The sequence below is a fragment of the Lutra lutra genome, chromosome 1, assembly GCF_902655055.1.
Source record: "Lutra lutra chromosome 1, mLutLut1.2, whole genome shotgun sequence".
Taxonomy (NCBI): Eukaryota; Metazoa; Chordata; class Mammalia; order Carnivora; family Mustelidae; genus Lutra; species Lutra lutra.
In genome coordinates, this window is record NC_062278.1 from 60,630,630 (window position 1) to 60,653,537 (window position 22,908).

Below are 22,908 nucleotides of genomic sequence, written 5' to 3' on the forward strand. Positions count from 1 at the left end.
TATTGTTTCTTTTTGTTCTTTCTGTGAAGTTAGTTTCCTCCTGTTTCAGGTATTACATTTTGTTTTTCAAATTGTAGAAATAATTTGAAGACCTATAATGATCTTATCTTCCTCCAAAGACAATGTTCACAGAGTTCTGTCAGGACTCTGTGAATTTAACAATCTGGGATCATCTTAATCCAATTTTAAGGACAGATTTTCATAAAATCTAACCTCAAAGCTAGATTGAAATCTATGTGGGGAATGGTTTTATTTTCTCTCCCTTCTTCCCTCCTCTCCCTGCACCAGAAAAGGCTATCAAAACACTCCTTAAAAACAATCTGAGGGTTTTGGAGGGGTGGGGGGTGGGAGGTTGGGTGAGCCTGGTGGTAGGTATTATGGAGGGCATATATTACATTGAGCACTGGGTGTGGTGCATGAACAATGAATTCTGGAACACTGAAAAGAAATTTTAAAAATAAAAAAAAATAAAAAAAAAACCACCCCTAAACTTTCAGTCAGCTCATTCAGATTAATGAATATCCCAAAGTAAAAGTAGTTTCAAATACCAGCTTCATCAATCCCTATATTTTTTTCTCAGTCTTGGCCAGGTAATTCTTTGTTACCTTGCAAGTTCCATGATGAATTCCAGAAGAATTATTATAATACTTATTGCTATTGCTAACTTTTCTACTTTCCTTTATTGGGAAGGTTGGTATAAATTTCTGTCTGCCCTTACTGGATATGGAAGTCTCATCCTTTGATTCTTTACTATTCCTAATCTCTCACAATCCCTCAGCAAGTCTTTCTGATTCCTCCTTTAAATACTTCCAGATCTTGACCATTTTACCAGTCTCCACTGTATTGAATTAGGGAAAAAAAGAGGATAAAATTGTGAATTCATGGTTTTTAAAAATAAATCACTATGTCACTTAACTTTTGGACAGCAGCAAAAACATAGAGACAACAGCTGCTTCATTTCATATAACTTCCTTCAGTCTTCAAAACGTCCCTTAGTTTAGACACTTGTCACATTGATTATGTTAATGAAATATAAAAACTCAGATATTCCTTTTAACAAATCCAAAAAAATTTTAAGTCCTACATTAAGATATTTTTCCTTGAGTACTTTTCCTTGAGTACTAATACCTACATTAACATCTATCTAAATTATTTTTCCATTGACTGCTCTCCTGCTAGTGACCTTTCTATCTTATATGTTCTGTTTCTTCTTCTTAAATTCTTATTTAATATGCTACCGATGGTTTTGGAGTGGTTTAATATGATTTGAAAGTGTATCTAGGGGAATTTTCTAAAGAACACTGTTAAGATTATCTCACCTTTGGGGGGAAAAGGTTATGAGACTTGAAAATGTTTAGATGTTAAATGCTCTGTGCTGAGAAAAGGTAGATAAGATCTTTTTCTTTTTAATTTAGTGTTTCTATATTTTACTTGGCTGAGCATGATAAAGCAATCAGAACTCTGAGAAGCTTCTAACCAAATTGTCCTAAGAGTGAGTAAACCAATTAGGACTGAGCCACTACTGGTTATAAGAACCCTGGAGAGAATGAGGCAGGGATGAGCTTGCACCACAAGTTAATCTATAAACCCTAATTCTTCAAAACGAGAACCTCAGAACCACCACCCATGGAAACACCAGCAGTCATCCCTCCATCTTCAAAAGTCAATCACTATCACAATATCTATCTTGAGGCACCTCCAACAACAGGGACGGCACCCTGACTTTTGGGAGATATTTGGGAAGAAAGGATGTAGGCAGTGATGTAAAAAGTAGGCTGCTTATATCTTTGTCCATTGTACATGTATTAAATAATTTCTGCTTTAAGATCATGCATTTTATGACCACTTAAATCTGGTTTGCCAGTATGAAATTATTAGGAAAAGAGGGAAATAAACAATAATTACTGCGAAGAGTTAAGTTTTCCAGGTGTTCCATGAAAGGGAGGTGTTTGCAAAACGGCCACCAAAGGCCGAAGGAGCCACATATCTGAAGATAAAGGCTGACAAGTCCAGCCTGATAAAAAGTGGTTTATTAAGGGGACTTACAGACAGACATGTGCCTCTGGTACCACAGGACAAGTACAGCTCAACAACCCCACCTTTCTAGAGACCTGCTTTGATAGTCCTAGAAGCGGGAAACTGCTGGGGGATCACCCAAGAGAACATTTAAGAATTGGTGTGAGTCAGGGTCATATCTCCACAGCAGATCAAAGACGTTGTGCCTAGAGGGCGTAAGTACTAAGGGTGTGGCTGAACAAAAGAAAGAATGTGGGGGTGGGAGACTGTACCTAAGAAGGCTTCAGGTCCTAGAGCAGTCCTCAGAGCAGAATTGTCCAAGATGGCATTAGATGTCATTGAGTATTTGACTTAATATTTGTCTTAGGACCATTTGAAAGTAACTAACTCCTTGTCCCCTGGGATAGCAATATTAATGAATAAGACTCCATACACAGACTGGAACTAGTTTGGGGGAAGTGACATGCTGAAATACTTCCTAAACATCTTTTTATTTTTTAAATGCCTTACTTACAGTTGTTTATCCCACTTTTTTCCTTCTTCCAAAAGATATTCCCTTCAAGTGCAAAGATTAGGTAACTCAATTATGCTCTCTATATATATCAGTTTGGATCTCTATTAAATGGGATTATTATTTCCTTCAGGCTCTGAGCTGCAGCCCAGAGTTTGCTTCAGATTCTCTCTCCCTCTCCCTCTTCCTCCTCCTCTACCTTTCCCCACTTGCATGTATAAGCTCTCTCTCTCTCTCCCTCTCTAAAATAAATAAATAAAATCTTTTTTTTAAATGGGATTAGTTCAACCCAATGACTTTAAGAATCCATAGAAATAATGTTTCTATAAGGCGAAGAGATGCATAATATAAAATTTACTTTCTATTAAAAGAAACAACAAAAGTGACTGAGAGATCAAAATATTTTTAATAGTTATTCTTATAAAAGTAATATCTTTTGGCAAAATCAATTTAAACAGTAGTACAAAATAATATAAGGTAAAAAGTAACAATATTCATCCAAGATCTCCAATTTCCACCTGCCTTCCAATTCCATGCTCCAGTTGTGGTAGAAAGAGGAATGTCTTCACAAAAGACATCCACGTCTTCTGCCCTAGAATATGTGAATATGTTACCCTACATAGCAAAGGGATTTTGCACATGTGATTAAATTAAGGAGCCTGGAATGGGGAGATTATTTTGTTTTATATAAGCATAAAGGTCCTCATAAGGGAAGGAGGGAGGGCAGAGAGTCAGAGTCAGAGAGAGAGAGAAAATATTATAGGCTGATTTAAAGATGGAGGATGGAGTCCCAAGGCAAGGATGACAAGCTGCCTCTAGAACCTGATAAAGGCAAGGAAACAGATTCTCCTCTAGGACTTCCAGAAGGATCACAGCCTTGCCAACACCTTGATTTTAGCCCGGTTAAAGCCATTTCAGACTTCTGCCCTCCAGAACTGTAAGACAAAAATTGTGTCTTGTTATAAGTCACTAAGTTACTTTGTTATAGGAGCAATAGGAAGTTACTACATCATTTAACCACTGCAGTACTTACTCAAACTTCTGGGGTAGGTATAAAGGCCTGCTATGATGTTGCTTTATAATTCTGCTTCCTTTATCAGGCCCGCCCCTAATATTTGTGGAGCCAGGTGAGAGTGCAGGTGCAGGCCCATGGGTGGTACGGCCAAATATTTTTAAAGTTATAAATCAAGGTAACAAATTGTTAAATGAAATACATTCTATCCTCTTACCTTAACAAGTATATGTTTGGAACAAAAATTTTTTAATGGAAACCTGTAGTTTTTGTAAGGACAAATGCTGGCAAAATATCAAATTTGTAAAAATTTAATTACTAGTATTAAGCCTGGGTGTTCTTTTAATGGTCCCTCTATGTTTATAAGAGTCATAAGCCATTGTGTGATTGTGTCATAAATCTGTTTCTTATTTCTACACAATTTAGTTTCCCCCTTAGTGAACTAACCACTCATATGCTTTGCCTAGCTTTTTTTCTATTTAAATTAAATTTATTTATTTATTTATTTATTTGTGTGTGTGTGTATGTGTGTGTATATATATACACATGTATATATACATACATATATATATTTATAATTTTATTCTAGATATTAGTCCCCTCAGCTATCTCCTGCTTCCAATAAATAGTTTAGAAGAAAATGAAAGCTACATTTTTAAAATTATTTTTATTAACATATAAGGTATTATTTACTCCAGGGATACAGGTCTGTGAATCATCAGGCTTACACTTTTCACAGTGCTCACCATAGCATATACCTTCCCCACTGTCCATATACCCCACCCCCACTCCCCAGCAACCTTGTTTGTTTCGTGAGATTAAGAATCTCTTATGGTTTATCTCCCTCCCGATCACATCTTGTTTCATTTTTCCCTTCCCTACCCCCCATAATCCCCCACCCTGCCTCCCAAATTCTTCATATCAGAGAGATCATATGATAATTGTCTCTATCTGATTGACTTATTTCACTCAGCGTAATACCCTCTAGTTCCATCCACATCATTGCAAATGGCAGGATTTCATTTCTTTTGATGGCTGGAGTGTATTCCATTGTATATATATATACCACATCTTCTTTATCCATTCATCTGTTGATGGACATCTAGATTCTTTCCATAGTTTGGCTATTGTAGACATTGCTGCTATATAAACATTCGGGTGCACGGGCCCCTTCGGATCACTACATTTGTATCTTTAGGGTAAATACCTAGTAGTGCGATTGCTGGTCATAGGGCAGCTCTATTTTCAACTTTTTGAGGAACCTCCATGCTGTTTTCCAGAGTGGCTGCACCAGCTTGCATTCCCACCAACACTGTAGGAGGGTTCCCCTTTCTCCACATCCTCTCCAGCATCTGTCATTTCCTGACTTGTTAATTTTAGCGGAGTGAGGTGGTATCTCATTGTGGTTTTGATTTTTATTTCCCTGATGCCAAGTGATGTGGAGAACTTTTTCATGTGTCTGTTGGCCATGTGGATGTCTTCTTTGCAGTAATGTCTATTCATGTCTTCTGGAAAGGCTACATATTTTTATTTTAAACTTTGACTCAAAGACAACATATAAAATTATCTGATGGATTTGAAACTTGTATTTTATTGTCTTATTTTTTTAACCAATATAAGAATCTTTTACCATTTAATTGGCTTAGACTATTTATATTTATTATGTTTCTGCGATATTAGGTCTTATTTCAGTCATCTTATTTCTAATTATTTAGTTACCATTCTCTTTAAGGTTATTTACTTATCTTTTTCTAATTTTTCCATTAGAAAAAAATGCAATTTCCTTGTTTTATTTTAAAAGATCTGCATCCTGGTTCTAGTCTTATGGTGGACAGTCCAACTTAATAAGTTCATATATATGCTTATTTTCCCCTATAAAGTGTTAAGGTTTATCAGTACCTACATCTTCTCTCCACTGCAAAACCAAGAAAAACCTCTAAGCTCACTCTTCTGTTCCTAGGGTCTTGCACACCTTTACCCACTCTCACAATGTGGTGATCGCTTCCAAATCAGTGCTACTGAAAAGATGATCCACAAACAAGCACTGGTCCACAAATTTGCAATTAAAAAAAAAAAAGGTTTATGCCAGTATAAATCACTCTATTACTAAGCACACAGTTTAGTCCAGCTGACTTTCTTTTCTTAGCAAGATTTTCTCAATAAAAGCAACAGCGTATTGATTTGATGTACATTCACACACAAGCTCCTTATCTCATCCAGATAAGGACAATAAACTGTTTTTGGATTGGGCCTTTGAGTAGCATTGATCTTGGATTTTAGGATATATTTTCATGTGTCACTGCTTAGTCAATAAAATTTACTAAGCTTGATTTTTACTTTTATCAATGTTTTTAAAATGCTACTTTATTCTCTTCTTGCATCTAGTGCTGTAACTCAGAAAACTCAGTCAGACTTTTTTTTTTTTGCTTAGTGGTTGACCTGCATTTTTCCTCTGGAAAGTTTTAGCACTTGCTTTATTGAATTTGGTGGTCTAAAATGTGAATTTAATATATCTAGATATAGAGTTTTCTCATCTATTCTATTCTATGAGCCTTTTCAAATTGAGGTCTTACATTTTCCATTCCAGAAATTTTCAGTAATTATTTTTCTTTTCTTTTTATTTTTTTAAAGATTTTATTGTATTTATTCACTTACTTATTTGAGAGAGAGAAAGAGAGCAAGCTTGGGAGGAGAAGAAGGGGGGAGTGAGAGGGAGGGGAAGACTGAGGGGCAAAAAGTCTCTGGCAGACTCCCTGCTGAGCACAGAGCCCAATGCAGAGCTCAATTCCATGACCCTGAGATCATGACCTGAGCCAAAACCAAGAGTCAGAGCCTCAATTGACTGTACCACCCAGGCACCCCAATAATTATTTTTCAAATACTATCATCTTACCATTTATTTTACAGTGACTCCAGTCATACTGATATTAACTTTTCCTCTCTTATCCCCAACAGCTCTTAATGTCTTTATTTTCTTATTTACTTATTTTTGAAGATTTTATTTTAAGTAATCTCTACACCCAATATGGGACTCGAACTTACTACCCCAAGACCAAGAGTTGCATGCTTCACCCACTGAACCGTCACTATTTTGTTCTTTAGCTGTATTCACTCTACTGTTCAATTATGAAACCCATCCATTGAGATCTTTACTTCAACAATAATATATTGATGTCCAGTACCTAATTTGTTCTTCTTGGAAGTTTCCTGTTTCATAATTCCTATATTCTCCCATTTCTGTGAGGATAATTACTGGTTTATTTTAAATTCTTTGCACAACAAGTCTGTTCTCTCTACTCCTTCTAGAATGATTTTCCTTTTTTTCATTATGGGTTCATAATGTGAGTCTGTGAGTTCATCTCATCATGGTAAAATCAGTTAGCTACCTTGGAAAATAACAAATATCCAGGGAGAAGAGTCAACATCTAGGCCCTGGTTTTTACTGGTTTAGGCAGTAGAGAGGTACATCACAGCATGAAGACGACCTAACATTACATTCTACACTTAACCACTCCTGTACCCTCCACCCATGAGATCTATCAGGTAACGGCCTGGTACCTCTACCGTAGGCATTAATCCTTTGTAAAAGTAATCATAAAAAAATCTTTTGTAATATATTATCCAGCCCATGAGGGGTATGAGTAAGCAGGTTGGAGGGAATGAATGACCAAGGACCTCGCTGCATTCAATAGCAGTTAAATACCCCAGGGCACACCTAGTCAACCTAGGATCTGCTGTTCAAAGCAGCCACTATAGTGCAGTGCAAACTGTTCTCTAGAGGCCCCATACTTCATTACAGGCAGCTGATGTAACTACTTCCCCCAAAGTTCTAGTTTTGCCATGTCCTACTAAAAAGACGAGAGCAGGTTTATCACTTTTCTCAAAAATCTCCAGAGAAGTCATTTGTATTTAGAGCAGAACTTGCAATATAATTTCCCTACAATTAAACAATCTCATAATAAGTGCAGATGAGAGACTTCTTATTTTTAAATTTTTTACCTTATGGGGCACCTAGGTAGCTCAGTCTGTTGGGCTTCTAACTCTGGGTTTCAGCTCCGGTGGTAATCTCACGGTTGTGGGATCCAGCCCCGGGTTGAGCTGTGTGTTCAGCATGGAGTCTGCTCGGAATTCATTCCTCTACCCACTCCCTCCTGCTCTGCTCCTCTCCCTATTCATACCTGCTCTCTCACTTTCTTAAATAAATAAATAAAATCTTTAAATTTTTTACCTTTTAATCTATGTACAAAAAAGAGTTAACATAGCAGGCTTGTGACGGCAGTCTCAGAAAGGCTTGTTTACAGATTGGCCCTTGGCTGGTGTCTGGGAACTTGATTAGAAAACGTTCCCTAAATGATAACAGTGGCTCAGTGTACCTCTACCATTTGTACGAACAATACAATGAGGCTTATGCTAGGCACCTGCTTTCCTTCCGAGAGTCTGGAATTTCAGTGACTATATATGGTCAGTTACACAGCCACTATGGGCTTACAAGGCCAGCCTGTGATACAAATTCTGGAGTCTAGGCTCAAGCAGGTGTTCCTGGGAGACATTTCACACATTACTGGCAGAGTCAGGTGCATCCTGAGCAACTCCACTGGGAAAGGACACATAGAAGCTTAAGACTGATTTACCTCCAGACTTTACCTTGAGTCCCTTTCCCTTAACCAGTTCTGCTTTGTATACTTTCATGGTGATAAATTATAGCCAAAAGTACAATCATATGCTGAATCCTGTGAGTCTTCCTAAGGATCCACCAAATCTGGGGATTGATCTTGGGGACTCCTGAAAAAATCTATCTGTAAGTGAATTAAACAATCTGAACAAATCTCAACCTCTCTGCCTCTAGAACGCCATCTCATCTACTCAGGGTGCAAGAGAACACAGCATTCACTTACAATAAAGCAATGAAGATACAAACTGGAGATATACAACAAGGTAAATGTACACATTAAAATAACCTTGTCTACTAGGCAAGAAGAATTAAAAGTTACCGAAGTTATGACTGAGAACAGCAAAATCCACATTTTTTTCTGGCAAACAAACAAACCTATATATAAAAACACCGGTTGAAGAGTGTTCTAAAATATTTTAATAGCACTAATATGGCAGAGAAATCAAACACACAACTACAAATGAGAAAAACTGACTACATAAAACAACTTTTTCTATTGAGAAAAACAACCTTGAAGGAAGTGAAGCTCTACACTACCCTTCCTCCAAACCCAAATCATTCTAAGAACTCACCTCCTACACATGAGCACTGTCTGCTATTTAATCTCCAGATCTCTTTAAAGAAATCTGTTAGTACAGCAGGCACAACCTTAAAAGAAAGCTCAAAAGACTTCTGTAAAGGAAAAACCCTCTCTGAAGTCAGAGATATTCTCTAAAGGTACATTAATGAAATATAAAGTGAAACTACATTATTTGATGAGCTCCCAAAGAGAATCATAGGAAATACATCTCTGCTGTTTCTTGAATGATGGCAAAATACTAAATCTCAAAAATAATTTATAATCCAGTTAGAAAATTAGAGAAATAAGTCATACATCATGTTGTATGTGTGGGCCATAAAGTTTTGTCAACATGTTAGGAGATACCTAATGTATATTTTTAAATTAAATTTATTTGAGAGATAGAGAGAGAGAGAAACTTTAGCAGACTCTACAGTGAGCACGGAGCCCAATGCAGGTCTCCCACTCGCAATCCTGAGATCACCACCCGAACAGAAACCAAGAGTTGGATGCTTAACCAACTGAGCCACCCAGGCACTGCTAATGTACATTTTTTAAATGAAATGAGCTGTTGTGCAGAAAACTTAAAACATAATTAAGTGCATTTTAAATTTACAGCATCCATTCAGATAGTAGTTTTGACAAGCAATTTAAGTCACGTGGTAGGTTCTCACACATTGCTCTCATTCATATAGTGCCTCTTCTTTCTTCCTTCCCCACAATATTTTCTTCCTAAAACAAGGGTTGGAGGTCCCAATTAGGTTGCGACCATGTTTTTCTTATATTTTTATTCCTGGCACCCATATCAATGCCAGGAACAGCAGGCACTTATTACATGTTAATTACTATGGCTAAAACAAGGGGAGAGTATGGTAGGACAATGTTGTGTGTAGACTGGACACTGAGACCTAGTCCATTACTTTTCTCCTCATTTAAAAGTGAGTTTTCCTAGAATCTCTGCCTTTGCTTCTGTCAGAGCAGGCAAACCATTTTTGGCCTAAGATGAGAGTTGATCTATGTGTATGCTATGCTTGCTGACTCTCTGATGTTATTGATTCTACCTATTTTGGCCTACAGTGTTGGCCTTCTCAGGATCTTAGATGGATTCCCTAAACGTGACGTCTACAGAATTTAAACATAAATTGAGATCGCTCTGGAACTAATGGCCAATCATTATAGAGACAGACATCACTGATGGAACAATTGAGATAGCCCTGTCCTCATGGTAAGATCCTGCCACTGTTCTACCTGTGTTCCCCCCATTCTCATTAGGTGAACATGACAAAACTATGGCATTTAGGCCAGATAGAGTGTAGCAATAAAAGCTGGTGCTAAGAAATGCATGCAAAGTAGGTAATACCTCCCCAAGTTACTAAATAGGAAAATCTTGTTAACTTTGTGGTGAACAACCTCCCAAGCTGTCAAACAGAAGGTACTTTTTCTCAGGAGGATGAACCATAAACACATCCTGAACTCTGCTAATTTTCACAATGTAACTAGATTAGTGACCTTTACCAAACATCATAAATACCCACTGGATGAGGAAATATCCTGAATGGAAGGGAAAATTGAACTCCCTGAAGTCCAGGGAGGATAACATTTTGGCCTGCCTAACCTGCAGCCACAGGTGCTTCAAGCCCTAAAGCTTTACTATGTGTCCTCTGTAATAGGTTTGACATTTACAGAGGCCACTCCAACTATCCCACTAGTCTGATGGCTCCGGATTTACAAGAGAACAACAAAAGATCTTACAATGCTGTATTAATCAAGACACTTGATTGCAGTCAAATCTATGTCAAATCAGATCCAGTAAATGCAAGATGAGGAACGAATTGACTTGTGTGATTGAGGAGCTGAGGGACAGAGAACATGATATTCAACATAGTTCATCAGGAGTCACACTGCCTGGACTCCTATCTCTCCATATTGTTTTTGTGTGTTAGCATCATTGTCTCTTAAAGCACTGTAGGTTTCCCCCACGTAGCTGGAAAGAATGGCCATCATGAGTGCTAGACTCACATTCTAGCATTTTGACTTAATGGCAGAGCCAGCTGCCCAACCAACTTCAACACAATGACTGTCCCGGTTGGGGTCACCTGCACATTACCCACGTAGTCATTATTCTCATAATACATACAATGTATGACCAAACCGTACCTCCTGTGATTGGTAGAGTTCTATTATCAATAGCCCCAACAGAACCGCAGGAGCAGACGCTTCCTCTCTATGCAAGGGATGCTGAACAGCAAAAGACAATACACATTCAGTTCAAATGTCTTTATCCAAACACTAATTTGATAGGAATAGAGTCACTGTAAGCATCTATCCTTGTTTACTCCACTCTGGCCACATTGGCCTCCTTGCTGTTCTTCAAAAAGCCATACACACTCCTGCCTCTTGAACCTTTGCACATATATCTGGAATTCAAATACCATCTGTTCAGTGAGGATCATACTACAATGCAACACCCCTACAGCTCTACACACACACACACACACACACACACACACACAGAACCTAGTGACTCAGCTTTGGCTTTTTCCTAAGCATTTATTATCTAATATATTCTTTGTTTTACTTAACTATTGTCTCAAGGCAACAGCATGAGGACAGAAACTCTTATCTGTTTCATTTACTCACTGATATATCTCCAGCACCTAGTGTAATGCCTGGCATATAATCGGTGTTACATATTTGATGAATTAACAAATGATGGAATCTAGCAGGGATGCCTCATGACTCTGTTAGATAAGGCAGATTATAGTATTAAACAGGGGAGTACATCATAGTACAGTACATGAATACAGTCTTCATTTATTGGCCTCCCTAGGCTTCTACAGTTTAGCAAAATACACCCAACTTCAGCTATGTGGAACTAGACCCAGGGTGGGATTTCCACAGTTCTCTGGGAGGAGCGATCACCTTAGATCAATTCAAGCTTTATCTCACGTCCTTGTTACATTTCCACAATCCACATTTCTAAGTAGCTGCTTGCTTTCCTAATCCACATTCCTTTCTCCCCAGTAAGATTTAAATCCTATTCTGAATCTAAACCCTGACACCCTACCTAGCCAGGAGGCTAGATCCTTTGAAGAGGGTGCTACTTCGCCCAGACGGACCACCTGGAACCAACATGCTGTTAACCATCAGTGAGAATATCACAAGAACATGGAGAATGGTGTTGCAACATCCCATCCACCAGACTGAATCCCCTTTAATACTGATTTGGTCTGATCTTCCTAGACTTTGACAGTTCCCTCTCGGACTCTATATCCATTGTCGCTCTCCACCGGAATCAGCTTTGCCGAGTGATGTATACGTCAACAAACATCAATGATCCGTGAGATAACTGTATTCTGTGAGGAGTAAACAGGCCTGGAATCCACCAGAGCTTCACACGTTTGCTCCTTCGTGTGTCACTCAAAGGCCACAGGGCCCAGGTGTGTCTTTTCACCTCTGCAAACTGTCAAACGACCTCCCTACAGTGATATACAAGTCAAAGGCTCAGTTGTCAGTCTGCCGCTGAGCGTGAGTCAACCGTCTGCCCCCGAGTCCCCACCCCCACCTCCCGGTCTCGAGGAAACCGCGGCCTCGGGCTCTCTGGATTGGAAGCGTTGCGGCGGAAACGTGTGAGGCCACATGAGACTACAATTCCCAGCAGGCATAGCGGAAGCGGTGTCGCCCGGGCGCAGGCCAGACTTTGGCGCGAAGCCTTGCGCGGGACTTCTGGGAAGGGAAAATGACAGCCCCAGGCTTGCGGCCGATCACCCCCAAGCTACTGGAGCTTACCGGGGCGTTGCGGCTCGTGAACCGAGCTTGCAGCACGTTCCAAACCTTCGCGGAAGTTCTCAGGCTGCCCAAGAGACAAATGACGAAGCTCGCGTTTCCACTACAGGAACTCCAGCGGCAGCTCACTCCAGACGCCAGGTTGGACCTTCACGTGAAGATCTTCGACCCGAGCTTGGAGGACATCTCCAAGGCGGAGAGCGTCTTCACGGCCACCGGCCGCAACCGCATCGAGTACCTCAGCTCCGCGGTGCGTCTCGACCACGCCCCGGACCTCACCCAACCTGAGGTGAGAGCCGCTGCTGCGCTCACTCCTCACTCAGGTCGTGAAGACCCGGGGCAGGCCTTTTGCCCTCACTTATTGTCACCGAACGAGAGAGATTTTCTAGCTTTGTGGGGACGCATAAAATTATTTTAACTAAGTAAGCATATATAGTTTTAGTTACTTTGGTAATGAATATACAAGATTAAATGATTGTAAAAACCAAACCAGTTCAAAAATTAAATGGCTTTTTATTCTTTCTCCTTCTTAATTGACGTAGGGAAAAACATGCCGAGACAAATGAGACAAAGTGAATAGGAAAAGTGCAATAGTTACACAAATGTGATGGTCCTTATCAGTACGTAATTTTCACCCAATCTGAATTTCCTGTCGTGCAGAAATAATAATTATATATACATGGCAACAGTGTGGTTTTTATTAAACAACTTTAGTGAAATTCCACGAGTAGGCATTTTATGCATGTCTTAAGATCTCATTATTTGCAACTGCACCACTGCTGTGGAAACTTTCCTTCGAATTAGAACTGCTATGATAGTTTAAATAGAACTAAGGGGAACATAAGAAGTTTAATAATTTTGACATGACATCGTGTTTTGACTGAAGCTTCTGAATTGCTGGGCTTTTTGTCCAGTAACTTTTTGTTTCTTGAAATTTAGTTTTATTTATATATTATCATTGGATTTAATCTGGCAGAGCATTTGAAACTCATGCAGGACTCAGATCAATTCATACTGAAGGACTGACCTCAGTCTTGCAAAATATGTAGCATCCCTGGCCCTACCCACTAAGTGCCACCCAGTCCTATTCATAAGTAGAAATGCCCTTAGAAATTTCTGAAACACCCCCCAGAGGGTGATAACCACCTTCACCTAGAACCACTGATTGGTATTGTACCCCCTTCAATACCATGTTAAAAAGCAGTCATGTATATTAATGGTTCTTATCAGGAACATTATGTTCCTTTCTACACTATAGAGGTCTAAAGGAGAAAAGTTTAATTGCAACAAGAGACGTCAAGAGAAAAGAATAACCTCATAAATGCAATGGTGTTACAGTCAACTCTGGGAGTTTGTGGGGCAATGCAGTTTGAGACATGTAGTTGTACTTTAGAATAAGTTTTGTTGACATGCATATAATTTTTAACTTCAAAAAGCTTTGTAAATATGGAATGCTTATTACATGTCCCAGATGTTCTTGAGTAGCATAATGTCATTAAAGGCACGGGTTCTGGATATAAATGTCCTGAGTTTTTAAATTCCAACTTCTTCCCTTTCTAGCTATATAATTTTGGGCCAATTGTTTAGCCTCTCCCTGCCTCTAGTTTTATCATTTGTAAAATGGGGATAATAATATTACCTACCTGATAGGGATGTTGTAAAAAGTAGATAAGAAAATTTATGCTAAGTGCTTTGAACAGTACCTGACCCTGGGAATCATTCAGTAGATAGTAGTTATATGTTAGAATTTGAGGTTCAACTAAGCATAAGCCACCTTTTTACATGGCTAGGAAAGACAGTCGTTTAACAGATCTTTGCAGCTAATACAATATATAATAAAAATGTATATATAAACCTTGTACTCAATTATCTTCTTTTTCCTTATATAAGGTGTGTTTTATAGGCAGAAGCAATGTTGGAAAATCCTCTCTAATAAAAGCCTTATTTTCCCTGGCCCCAGAGGTTGAAGTCAGAGTCTCCAAGAAACCGGTATGTTGAAGGAAAGGGTTGGGGAGGCCCATGGGATATAAAAGAAACAGTATATTGAAATGTAAAACATGTCTGAACCATCTCTGAATTGACTAAAGTGACTAATTAATGTTGAGAGGTATAAGAAATCATACTCGCTAAGTTTCTAGAACAGTGATTTCTTTCAAACAAGTAGTAAATTAAGACATTTTATTGACACCTGTACATATCCCTGAAGAAGAAGGAAGTATGTCTGGATTTATTTTGGTTGTCTTGCCAGTTTCTTGAGGAAATCTTTTGTTCAAATCTTTTCCAAAGAGTTGCTGCATAAAGTATTTTTGCCATTCTCTATTTGCTTCTTTAAGATTGATCATCTACTCCTGCCCTGATTTTAGAGGAAACTGCTTTGAAGTGGTTTTTCCCTCCTATAATCTTGTATAACTTGCTAAGTCCTTTCTCCCTCCCTTCTCCTACTACCCCTTCTCTCTTTATATATAGATATAGAAACAGATATATATATATATATATATATATATATGTATACATACATATACATATATATATTAGGCACACCCCAGTTTACCCAAGGCCAAATGATGTGATTACCCCAGCCAGTCTGCTGTAGTAGCTTTCTGGCATTTTTAAAATTTCCTCTACTCTTTCTCAATGATGCAGACTACCAATATCTAAGATACGGTGTCATTAAAATTCACCCCTAGTTCCTCTCACCTTATTATCTATCCATGGCAGAATGTTCCCACCAACCTGCGGCTCACTGCCCCCCTTTCTTTGCATTGGAACCCTTACATGAAGCTTCCTAGTCTTGCTCCCCATTTCTTCATGTAGTTAATCTGGCTTCATCGCTAATGCTGATGATTGTAGTTCATTAAATCTCCTATCCTTAGGCCTACTCTGTCTCCTCAAATAACACAGCTAAACTCTGATTTCTAGGTAGGGTGGGTTCCCTTCCTGCGTGAGAGGACAATGGAAGAAGTGTATTCTTGACATTCCTAATCTGTCATCTGTCATTTTTCTATGGATAGATACATCAACTGACTGGGAACCTAAGCACTGTTTTACAGAATCTTGCCTCTGAAGATATTTGTTCTAAGTTCAACAATTGACTTTTTAAGTTGCTTATCTTAATCTTTTGTTTTCTGATTAATAGTGTCATTAGACACAAAACCATGACTTTTTACCATCTTTACATCATTTTAGTTTAACACATATTTTATAGTGTTGTACATACTTTTAAAAAATGGTTTACTGAAAGCACTAAAACCATCTAATGAAACATGCAAAACATCTTGATTCTAGGGAAGCAGTAGTCTAGATGTTACAAACTATCAAGTTTTGCATCTAGGTTTTATGAAAACCTGTATGACTGACAGTAAGTATTTTTAGTTTAACCAATCTGTGCCATAATTTATTTCTCTTTAAAATGGGGATAAATTATTCATCAGAGAATATTGACTAATGCAGTGACACCATTATAGAATAACTTTTCACTGAGAAAGAGCTAATGAAAAGACTCCGACATATTTTGGGTACATATTCCTAATCAGAAGTTCTTAAGTCATATAGATGCTCTTAAAAAGGAATTGGAGGGAAGAAGTAGAATCATCTAAGCTTATCTCCAGCCACTTCTCTTCTATATTCTTTTCCTGTATCATCATCAGCATAGCTAGGATTATATTCAGAACACTTAGTCTTTTAATAAATATTTGCTGATTGAATAGAAAATGTTGAGTCATTAAATATATACAGGATGTATTCTAAGGAAGCTTTTATTTTTCCATTTATTTTATCAGGGGCACACAAAGAAAATGAATTTTTTCAAAGTTGGAAAATATTTTACATTGGTGGACATGCCAGGTTATGGCTATAGAGCTCCCGAAGATTTTGTTGACATGGTAGAGACCTATCTAAAAGAACGAAGGAAGTAAGGAAAATATTTTCTTATAAATCTAATCCAAAAACATGTTATGGTAATTGGATTCATGTCTCTTTCTCCCACTAGAGTTCGAGCTTTTTTTTTTTTTTTTTTTTTTTAAGATTGTATTTATTTGTTTGTTGGAGAGAGAGAGAGAGCACAAGCATGGGGAGCTGCAGGCAGAGCAGGCAGTGGGAAAGCAGCAGGCTCCCCGCCAAGCAAGGAGCCCAATGCAGAACTTGATCCCAGGACCCTGGCATCATGACCTCAGTCAAAGGCAGACATTTATCCAATTGAGTCACCAGGCATCCCTAGAATTCAGGCTTTTAAAGGAAGGTACTTACTCATCTTTGTGTTCAGCCCTAAGCAGAGGATCTTAGGTCTAATACCTGCTATTGAAATAAATTAATATTTAGTAAATTTAGTTATTGAAAGTAATTGAGATTTATTGGATTATAGGATGAACTTCTAATGAACTGAAAATTCCTTTTGCCTAAAAAATTTTTAAATTTTGGAGTGAAAATTATTCAAAAGAAAATTTCTCAGCATAGTGAGGGTCGGGGAAGAAATGAATGAGTATATTTGATATTGTCATTAATTTTTATTTCTGTATTCTTATAGTTTGATGAGAACATTTCTGTTAGTGGATAGTGTTGTCGGAATCCAAAAAACCGACAGTATTGCCATAGGAATGTGTGAAGAATTTTCATTACCTTATGTGGTAAGTATTTCCTTTGAATTATAGTTGCTATTGGAAATACCAGTTTGTGTGTATACATGTGCAAATGCTTGTGTGTGTGTGTGTGTGTGTCTTTTCAGTGAGAGAGCAGTTCTTATCTCTGCAAGAATAGTTTTTGAATAATCTTTTTTATTATCAACCATTAGTAGGTAAGTTCTGTGGTACTTTCTCTTTTCTTTCTCTCAGCTTTAAGTTTTCAAAATTATAGTCAAAGTAAAGTATTTTTAAGCTGTTCATTTAGTGTTCCTAAGTGCTTTTCCCTTTCATTTTTTTAATGGCAATATAAATATTTGTCTAAAACATATTAGTGGGTCTTTAACAGCAGTTTGGCATATAGTACATATCAAAGTGTAAATGAAGTTGCAACCGAAAAATTTGCTAAAGCAATTTGTAGTTTAAGAACCATTGCAAGAAAATAACAGGCTCCAGCACATACAGGTAGGATTTTTACGTTCCTTAAGAAAACAATATTCCTTTGGGAATATCTTACTTGTATTTTTTTTCTGTTGTTTGCCCTAGAATAGAATACAGATTAGTAGGTTGGTATCCACATTTACTTTGCTTCATGAGTTTTCCAGATAACATAGACCTCTGAAGTTCCTTTCTAAGAAAAAGAATCCATTGACTACAATTTGGTTTCAAAAAAAGAAACCACTAAAATGTAACAGTGAAGTTTAATGCAAATCAAACCATGTTACTAGTCAGTGATGTTTTTGTATTCTTGGGGTTATGAAATTTTGGGATTTTGCAAAAGCCCTATGAAACATAAGCTATAACTACAGTTAGTATGAGGAGTCAAAGGTTTGATTATAGTCCACATAGTAGAAAATACCCAATAGTGCCAAACTGGTTTTAAGTGATACAGTATTCCTGATTTGGTATCATAGGTACCAGTTTATAAAATTGTATATTTTTCTCAGCTTCAAAATTTAAAAGAAATTTTACTTTCTTTTTTGGAAAGAGGTTGTGATAGAGGAATTATGCCTCCTTTTAAATACTAGCATATTTGCTTTTATGAGAAAAGACTCCCAATTGGAGGGACTCACAAGTCTTTAGAAACTACATGCTTTCTGCTACTCACTTCTTTTACCATTAACATTTTTTAATAACTGGAAAGCATAAATGATTAGTCAGGAAATTTTAATTTTGTAGAAATTCCCCAGGAAATTGATGGATTAGAGTTTTACTTTTTAATTGATTTGTAGTCATTCCTATAAGTGTAGTGGATATAAGATACAAATAGCCTGATTTCTAGTTTTTCCTTTGTATTATTGCATATAAGGCAGAACCATTTTGTAGTTCAAAAATGGTTATAAGTTGGCAATTTTATTTGGATCAACCTAATACTATTCGTCTTAGTTAACATAAGATATATAGTGATCATATGAAATTTGTCTTATGTCAATTACAAATATGGCCCAAAGTCCTTTTCACTGGTCTTGGATCCAAGATATTTTGGCCTTTTGTAGTTAAAGCACCATTAAACAGCAAACACATAGTATATGTTTTATCCATTGCATACATTAACTCATTTAATCTTCATGGTAACTCCTTTTGGGGGTGTTGCTTTTATTTTATAGATGAAAAAATAAGTATAGAAAGAATAAGAAACTTACCAGGGTCATCTAGTTGTTATTAACCATGTGTAGTTAGGGGCGCCTGGGTGGTATAGTTGGTTAAGCGTCTGACTTTTGGTTTCAGGTCTGGTCATGATCTTGGTATGGTGGAATTGAGCCTGCAATGGGGCTCTGCGCTTAGCCAGAGTCTGCTAAGTGTTCTGTTTCCCTCTCCCTCCCCCACCACTGTGCACTCATTCTCTGTCTAGAATAAATAAGTCTTTAAAAAAAAAATTGTAGCTAAAACATAAAATTTTGTATTAAAGATTATTTATTTATTTATTTGACAGACAGATCACAAGTTGGCAGAGAGGCAGGCAGAAAGAGAGGGAGAAACAGGCTCCCTGCTCAGCAGAGAGCCCAATGTGGGGCTCAATCCCAGGACCCTGGGATCATGACCTGAGCCGAAGGCAGAGGCTTTAACCCACTGAGCCACCTGGGTGCCCAAAATTTTGTATTAAAAAAAGACTTTATTTCTAATGCTTAAATATTTGTGTTCTTACAGATGGTATTAACAAAAATTGACAAATCTTCCAAGGGACATCTTTTAAAACAAATGCTTCAGATCCAGAAATTTGTTGACAGTGAAACACAAGGATGTTTTCCTCAGTTGTTTCCTGTAAGGTAAGAGCTGAATTATTTTGTAACTTTATGTACTAACATCGTTTTGTATTACATAGTATTTCTTAAATTGAGGTATCACTTAAAATAAGAGGAGTTTGGAAGACTATGCACTTAACCATGATTTATTGGTACAATCCGTCAGCGCTTTTATTTTTTCTTCCTTCTATTTTGTCTCCCTTCTACATGGTAGGTATCTTCCCTGTAGGTATCTTCATTCTCTTTCTGCCTCATCCTAGCTCAATCCTAGATCACAACAGAAATAAAAACTTCTTACTTTATAAAATCAGCTAAATAACAGCCACATTAAAGATACTACCATGCTTTTCTCAATTTCAAAGAAAAATTATCTTTATGGTAGAAAGCTCATTCAGGCTGTGAGGAATAAAAATTTTTCTTTAAAAGGACCATATGTAAAGAAATACTTCCTTTAAGTTAGAATTAAGCATTGGTAGCAGATAGAATGGTTACTTCTAGAGCTGACAATTTTGAGATATTTGATAGAGTTTAGTGATGAAACATGAGTCTATACTTTTAGCGTATACCTTGGATATAGTGTACCCTGTACTAGAGCAGAGATACAGTGCCACTTCCATTTCACTTTCTTACTCTCACTTCTTTGTGGAAAGTAGTAGGGTATTTGCAATGAGAAATAATTAAAACCAAGTAACAGTTGTATATGAAACTGTCCTCTAATCAGTCATTCAAGGTCCTACCAATCCAGATCACATTTAAATTGTTTGTAATTATGAACATGCCTATCAGAATCCTTCATTCAGTCATTCCTACAAAGTGCTCTTCTCCCTTTTCTTTCAAGTATTTATCTTGTTCACTTGTCTGTGTCCCATCTGTATAATGGAGACTCCTAAGGGCAGGAATGAAATCCTATTTCTTAGAGCCCTGAGCATTGGCTTAGAAGAATAGCTATTCTTTTAACTGTTTAATAAGAAGGAAGTGAGACCTTCACTAAAAATGCAACACAAACATAAGATGGACAGATTATGGCTTAACAGCAGCATTTATTGAGGAAAAAATTAAGTTTTAGTTGACTGTAAGCTGAATTTGAATTAACAGTTTAATGGAGCTGGGGAGAAACTGACAATGTTTTCTTGACCTACATTAATAGAATTATAGTGTTCCAAGCAAGGAAATGATCTAGCACTGGTTCCATACTGCTTTGAGCTACAGGCCATCAGACCAATCAGGATAGACTGTGGCTAGACATTAAGAACTAGTTATCTGAAAACAGATGGTCTTGGGGAAGGTTATATCATTCATAATACTCACCTGGTCCTCACAGCCAACATCCCTATTTCCAGTTATGGTCACAGGTCAAGGAAATGAAGTGGGTTGCAGAGAGGTAATTGTTTAAATAGAAGGAGCATGGGATTTGGGGTCAGACAGCCTAGATTTTGCATGGTTCCTCTACTTCTTGGCCATAGATTTTAAAGCAACTTATTTCATTTTCTGAGTCTGTTTTCTCACTAGTAAAAATATGATTGTTACAAGAATCAAATAAAATGTATTGTGACTGATGCACACACAGCCACATAATAAAAGTTAGCTTCCTTTCTTGCCAAGTCAGTCAGTAAGTAGCAAGGTTAGGCCAACAACCGTTAGTATCAGATTCTCACTACTTTTTAAAGATACTCCCTTCTTTAGATACGTCAGCATTCTCTCCTATATGACCCTGGAATCACTGCTGCCACTATACTTGCCACAAGTGACCAAGGCACTGTAGAAGCCATATAAGTTTAAGACTTGAGATGCAGGAACCTGATGACTTCCAAGAACTTCAACACGTACTGTATATAGAGGAATTTGGCATACTATACTATGTAGCCCTCAAAACCCAACTCAGAAAGTAGAGTTATATACGTTCCTTGGTTTTATGTGCATGACCAAGTCCTAGTCCATCCCTCCAGAAAGAAGTTTGGCCTGTTCACAAAATAATTATTATAAAATAAGTCGGGTTTTATTTCCTTCTTATACGATCCTTGTAGGAGAAAGGGGGAATTATAGTCCAGCAAGCTTTGGCCTATAAGGCTTTGGCAAAAGTTAAATGCTGAACTTCATGTCAGAACTCTGCACCAACTGAGTAGGGATTCGTAAATGGTGTAAAGCCCCTAATGATGCTGGGATCAATCTGTTTTTATAACTTCATGGAGAAATATGTAAGTAGGTAGAGTATAATTGCTTTCTATATAGTGGAATTCCAAGCAAAGACAATGGACTCTAAGGACAAAGAAAATCACATTAATTGACAAAAATGTTGCAATTGAGTTCAAGATGCCATAATTGGTGTGTGGACAATCCAACTTATATTTCTCCTTCAAGCTATATAACTTCACTTATAACCCAGAAATCATTATAGGCTGTTCTCAAGCAAGCAGCTTTGGTCAAAAAGTCTAAAATGCTATAATATATCAAGAAGGGAATTAAGAGTACAGCAGAAAATATTTTACCTGTTTTATGTACAGGTATATATGATTCTTGTATCCACGAAAGTCATAGTGTATTCATAAAAGTCCATGTATCCTGAGAAATCATGTGGTCACTTCCAGCTGGCATATGGATGGATATAGTAAGATGAGTAGACAATAACAGACACAATAGTGGTGATTATGATTTTTTAAAATGACCAAAAAAAGGTCTAAATTATCAAGGTTGTTGAATCTTTGTCACAAAAAGAACAAACTAAAGAAATCAAAACTTTTAGTCTGGAAAATAAAAAGCAAAATAGAAGATATTACAATGGTATTTTTCACAGAAGTAGAACAATCTTAAAATTTGTGTGGAACCATAAAAGACCACAAATAGGGGCGCCTGGGTGGCTCAGTGGGTTAAGCCGCTGCCTTCGGCTCAGGTCATGATCCCAGGTCCTGGGTTCGAGCCCCACATCGGGCTTTCTGCTCAGCAGGGAGCCTGCTTCCTCCTCTCTCTCTGCCTGCCTCTCTGCTTACTTGTGATTTCTCTCTGTCAAATAAATAAATAAAATCTTTAAAAAAAAAAAAAAAAAGACCACAAATAGCCAAAGCAATCTTGAGAAAGAACAAAGTTGAAGGTATCATGTTCCCTGATTTCAAACTATATTATGAAGTTACAGTAATCAAAAAGGTATGGTACTGGCATTAAAAAAAGACACATAGATCAATGGAACAGAATAGAGAGCCCAGAAATAATCCCACAAATATATGGTCACTATGACAAAGAAGCCAAGAATATAAAATGGGAAGAAGGCAGCATCTTCAGTAAATGGTGTTGGCAAAACAGAAGAGCCACATGCAAAAGAATGAGACTTAGATTACTGTTTTACATTGTATATAAAAATTAACTCAAAATGGATTAAAGACTTGAATGTTAAGGCCTGAAACCATTAAACTCCTAGAAGAAAACATAGGCCCTTAACATCAGACATGGCAATGATTTTTTGGATTCGACACCAAAAGCAAAAGCAACAATAGCAAAAATAAAC

At 37.4% G+C, this 22,908-nt stretch overlaps 1 protein-coding gene and 1 long non-coding RNA gene across 7 annotated transcripts in view; one reads left to right on the forward strand and one right to left on the reverse strand.

The window, feature by feature from the left end:
• Window positions 1–22,908, reverse strand: part of LOC125097284 (uncharacterized) — a 30,670-nt gene that overhangs the window by 5,351 nt on the left and 2,411 nt on the right. Inside the window, exon 2 of the long non-coding RNA XR_007126523.1 lies at window positions 13,734–13,736. This is a non-coding gene — a long non-coding RNA (uncharacterized LOC125097284). The remainder of the gene's footprint in view (window positions 1–13,733; window positions 13,737–22,908) is intronic.
• GTPBP8 (GTP binding protein 8 (putative)) overlaps window positions 12,467–22,908 on the forward strand; it is a 78,148-nt gene continuing 67,706 nt past the window's right edge. For 3 of the 6 annotated variants that reach the window (XM_047724882.1, XM_047724880.1, XM_047724879.1), the window contains exons 1-5: window positions 12,471–12,845; window positions 14,447–14,545; window positions 16,336–16,466; window positions 17,079–17,178; window positions 19,318–19,436. In XM_047724882.1, the coding sequence (XP_047580838.1) occupies window positions 12,510–12,845; window positions 14,447–14,545; window positions 16,336–16,466; window positions 17,079–17,178; window positions 19,318–19,436 (785 nt within the window). In that variant the 5' untranslated portion in view covers window positions 12,471–12,509. Of the gene's footprint in view, window positions 12,846–14,446; window positions 14,546–16,335; window positions 16,467–17,078; window positions 17,179–19,317; window positions 19,437–22,908 lie in introns of all 6 variants that reach the window. The other 3 variants (XM_047724872.1, XM_047724874.1, XM_047724876.1) reach the window with 3 other exon arrangements.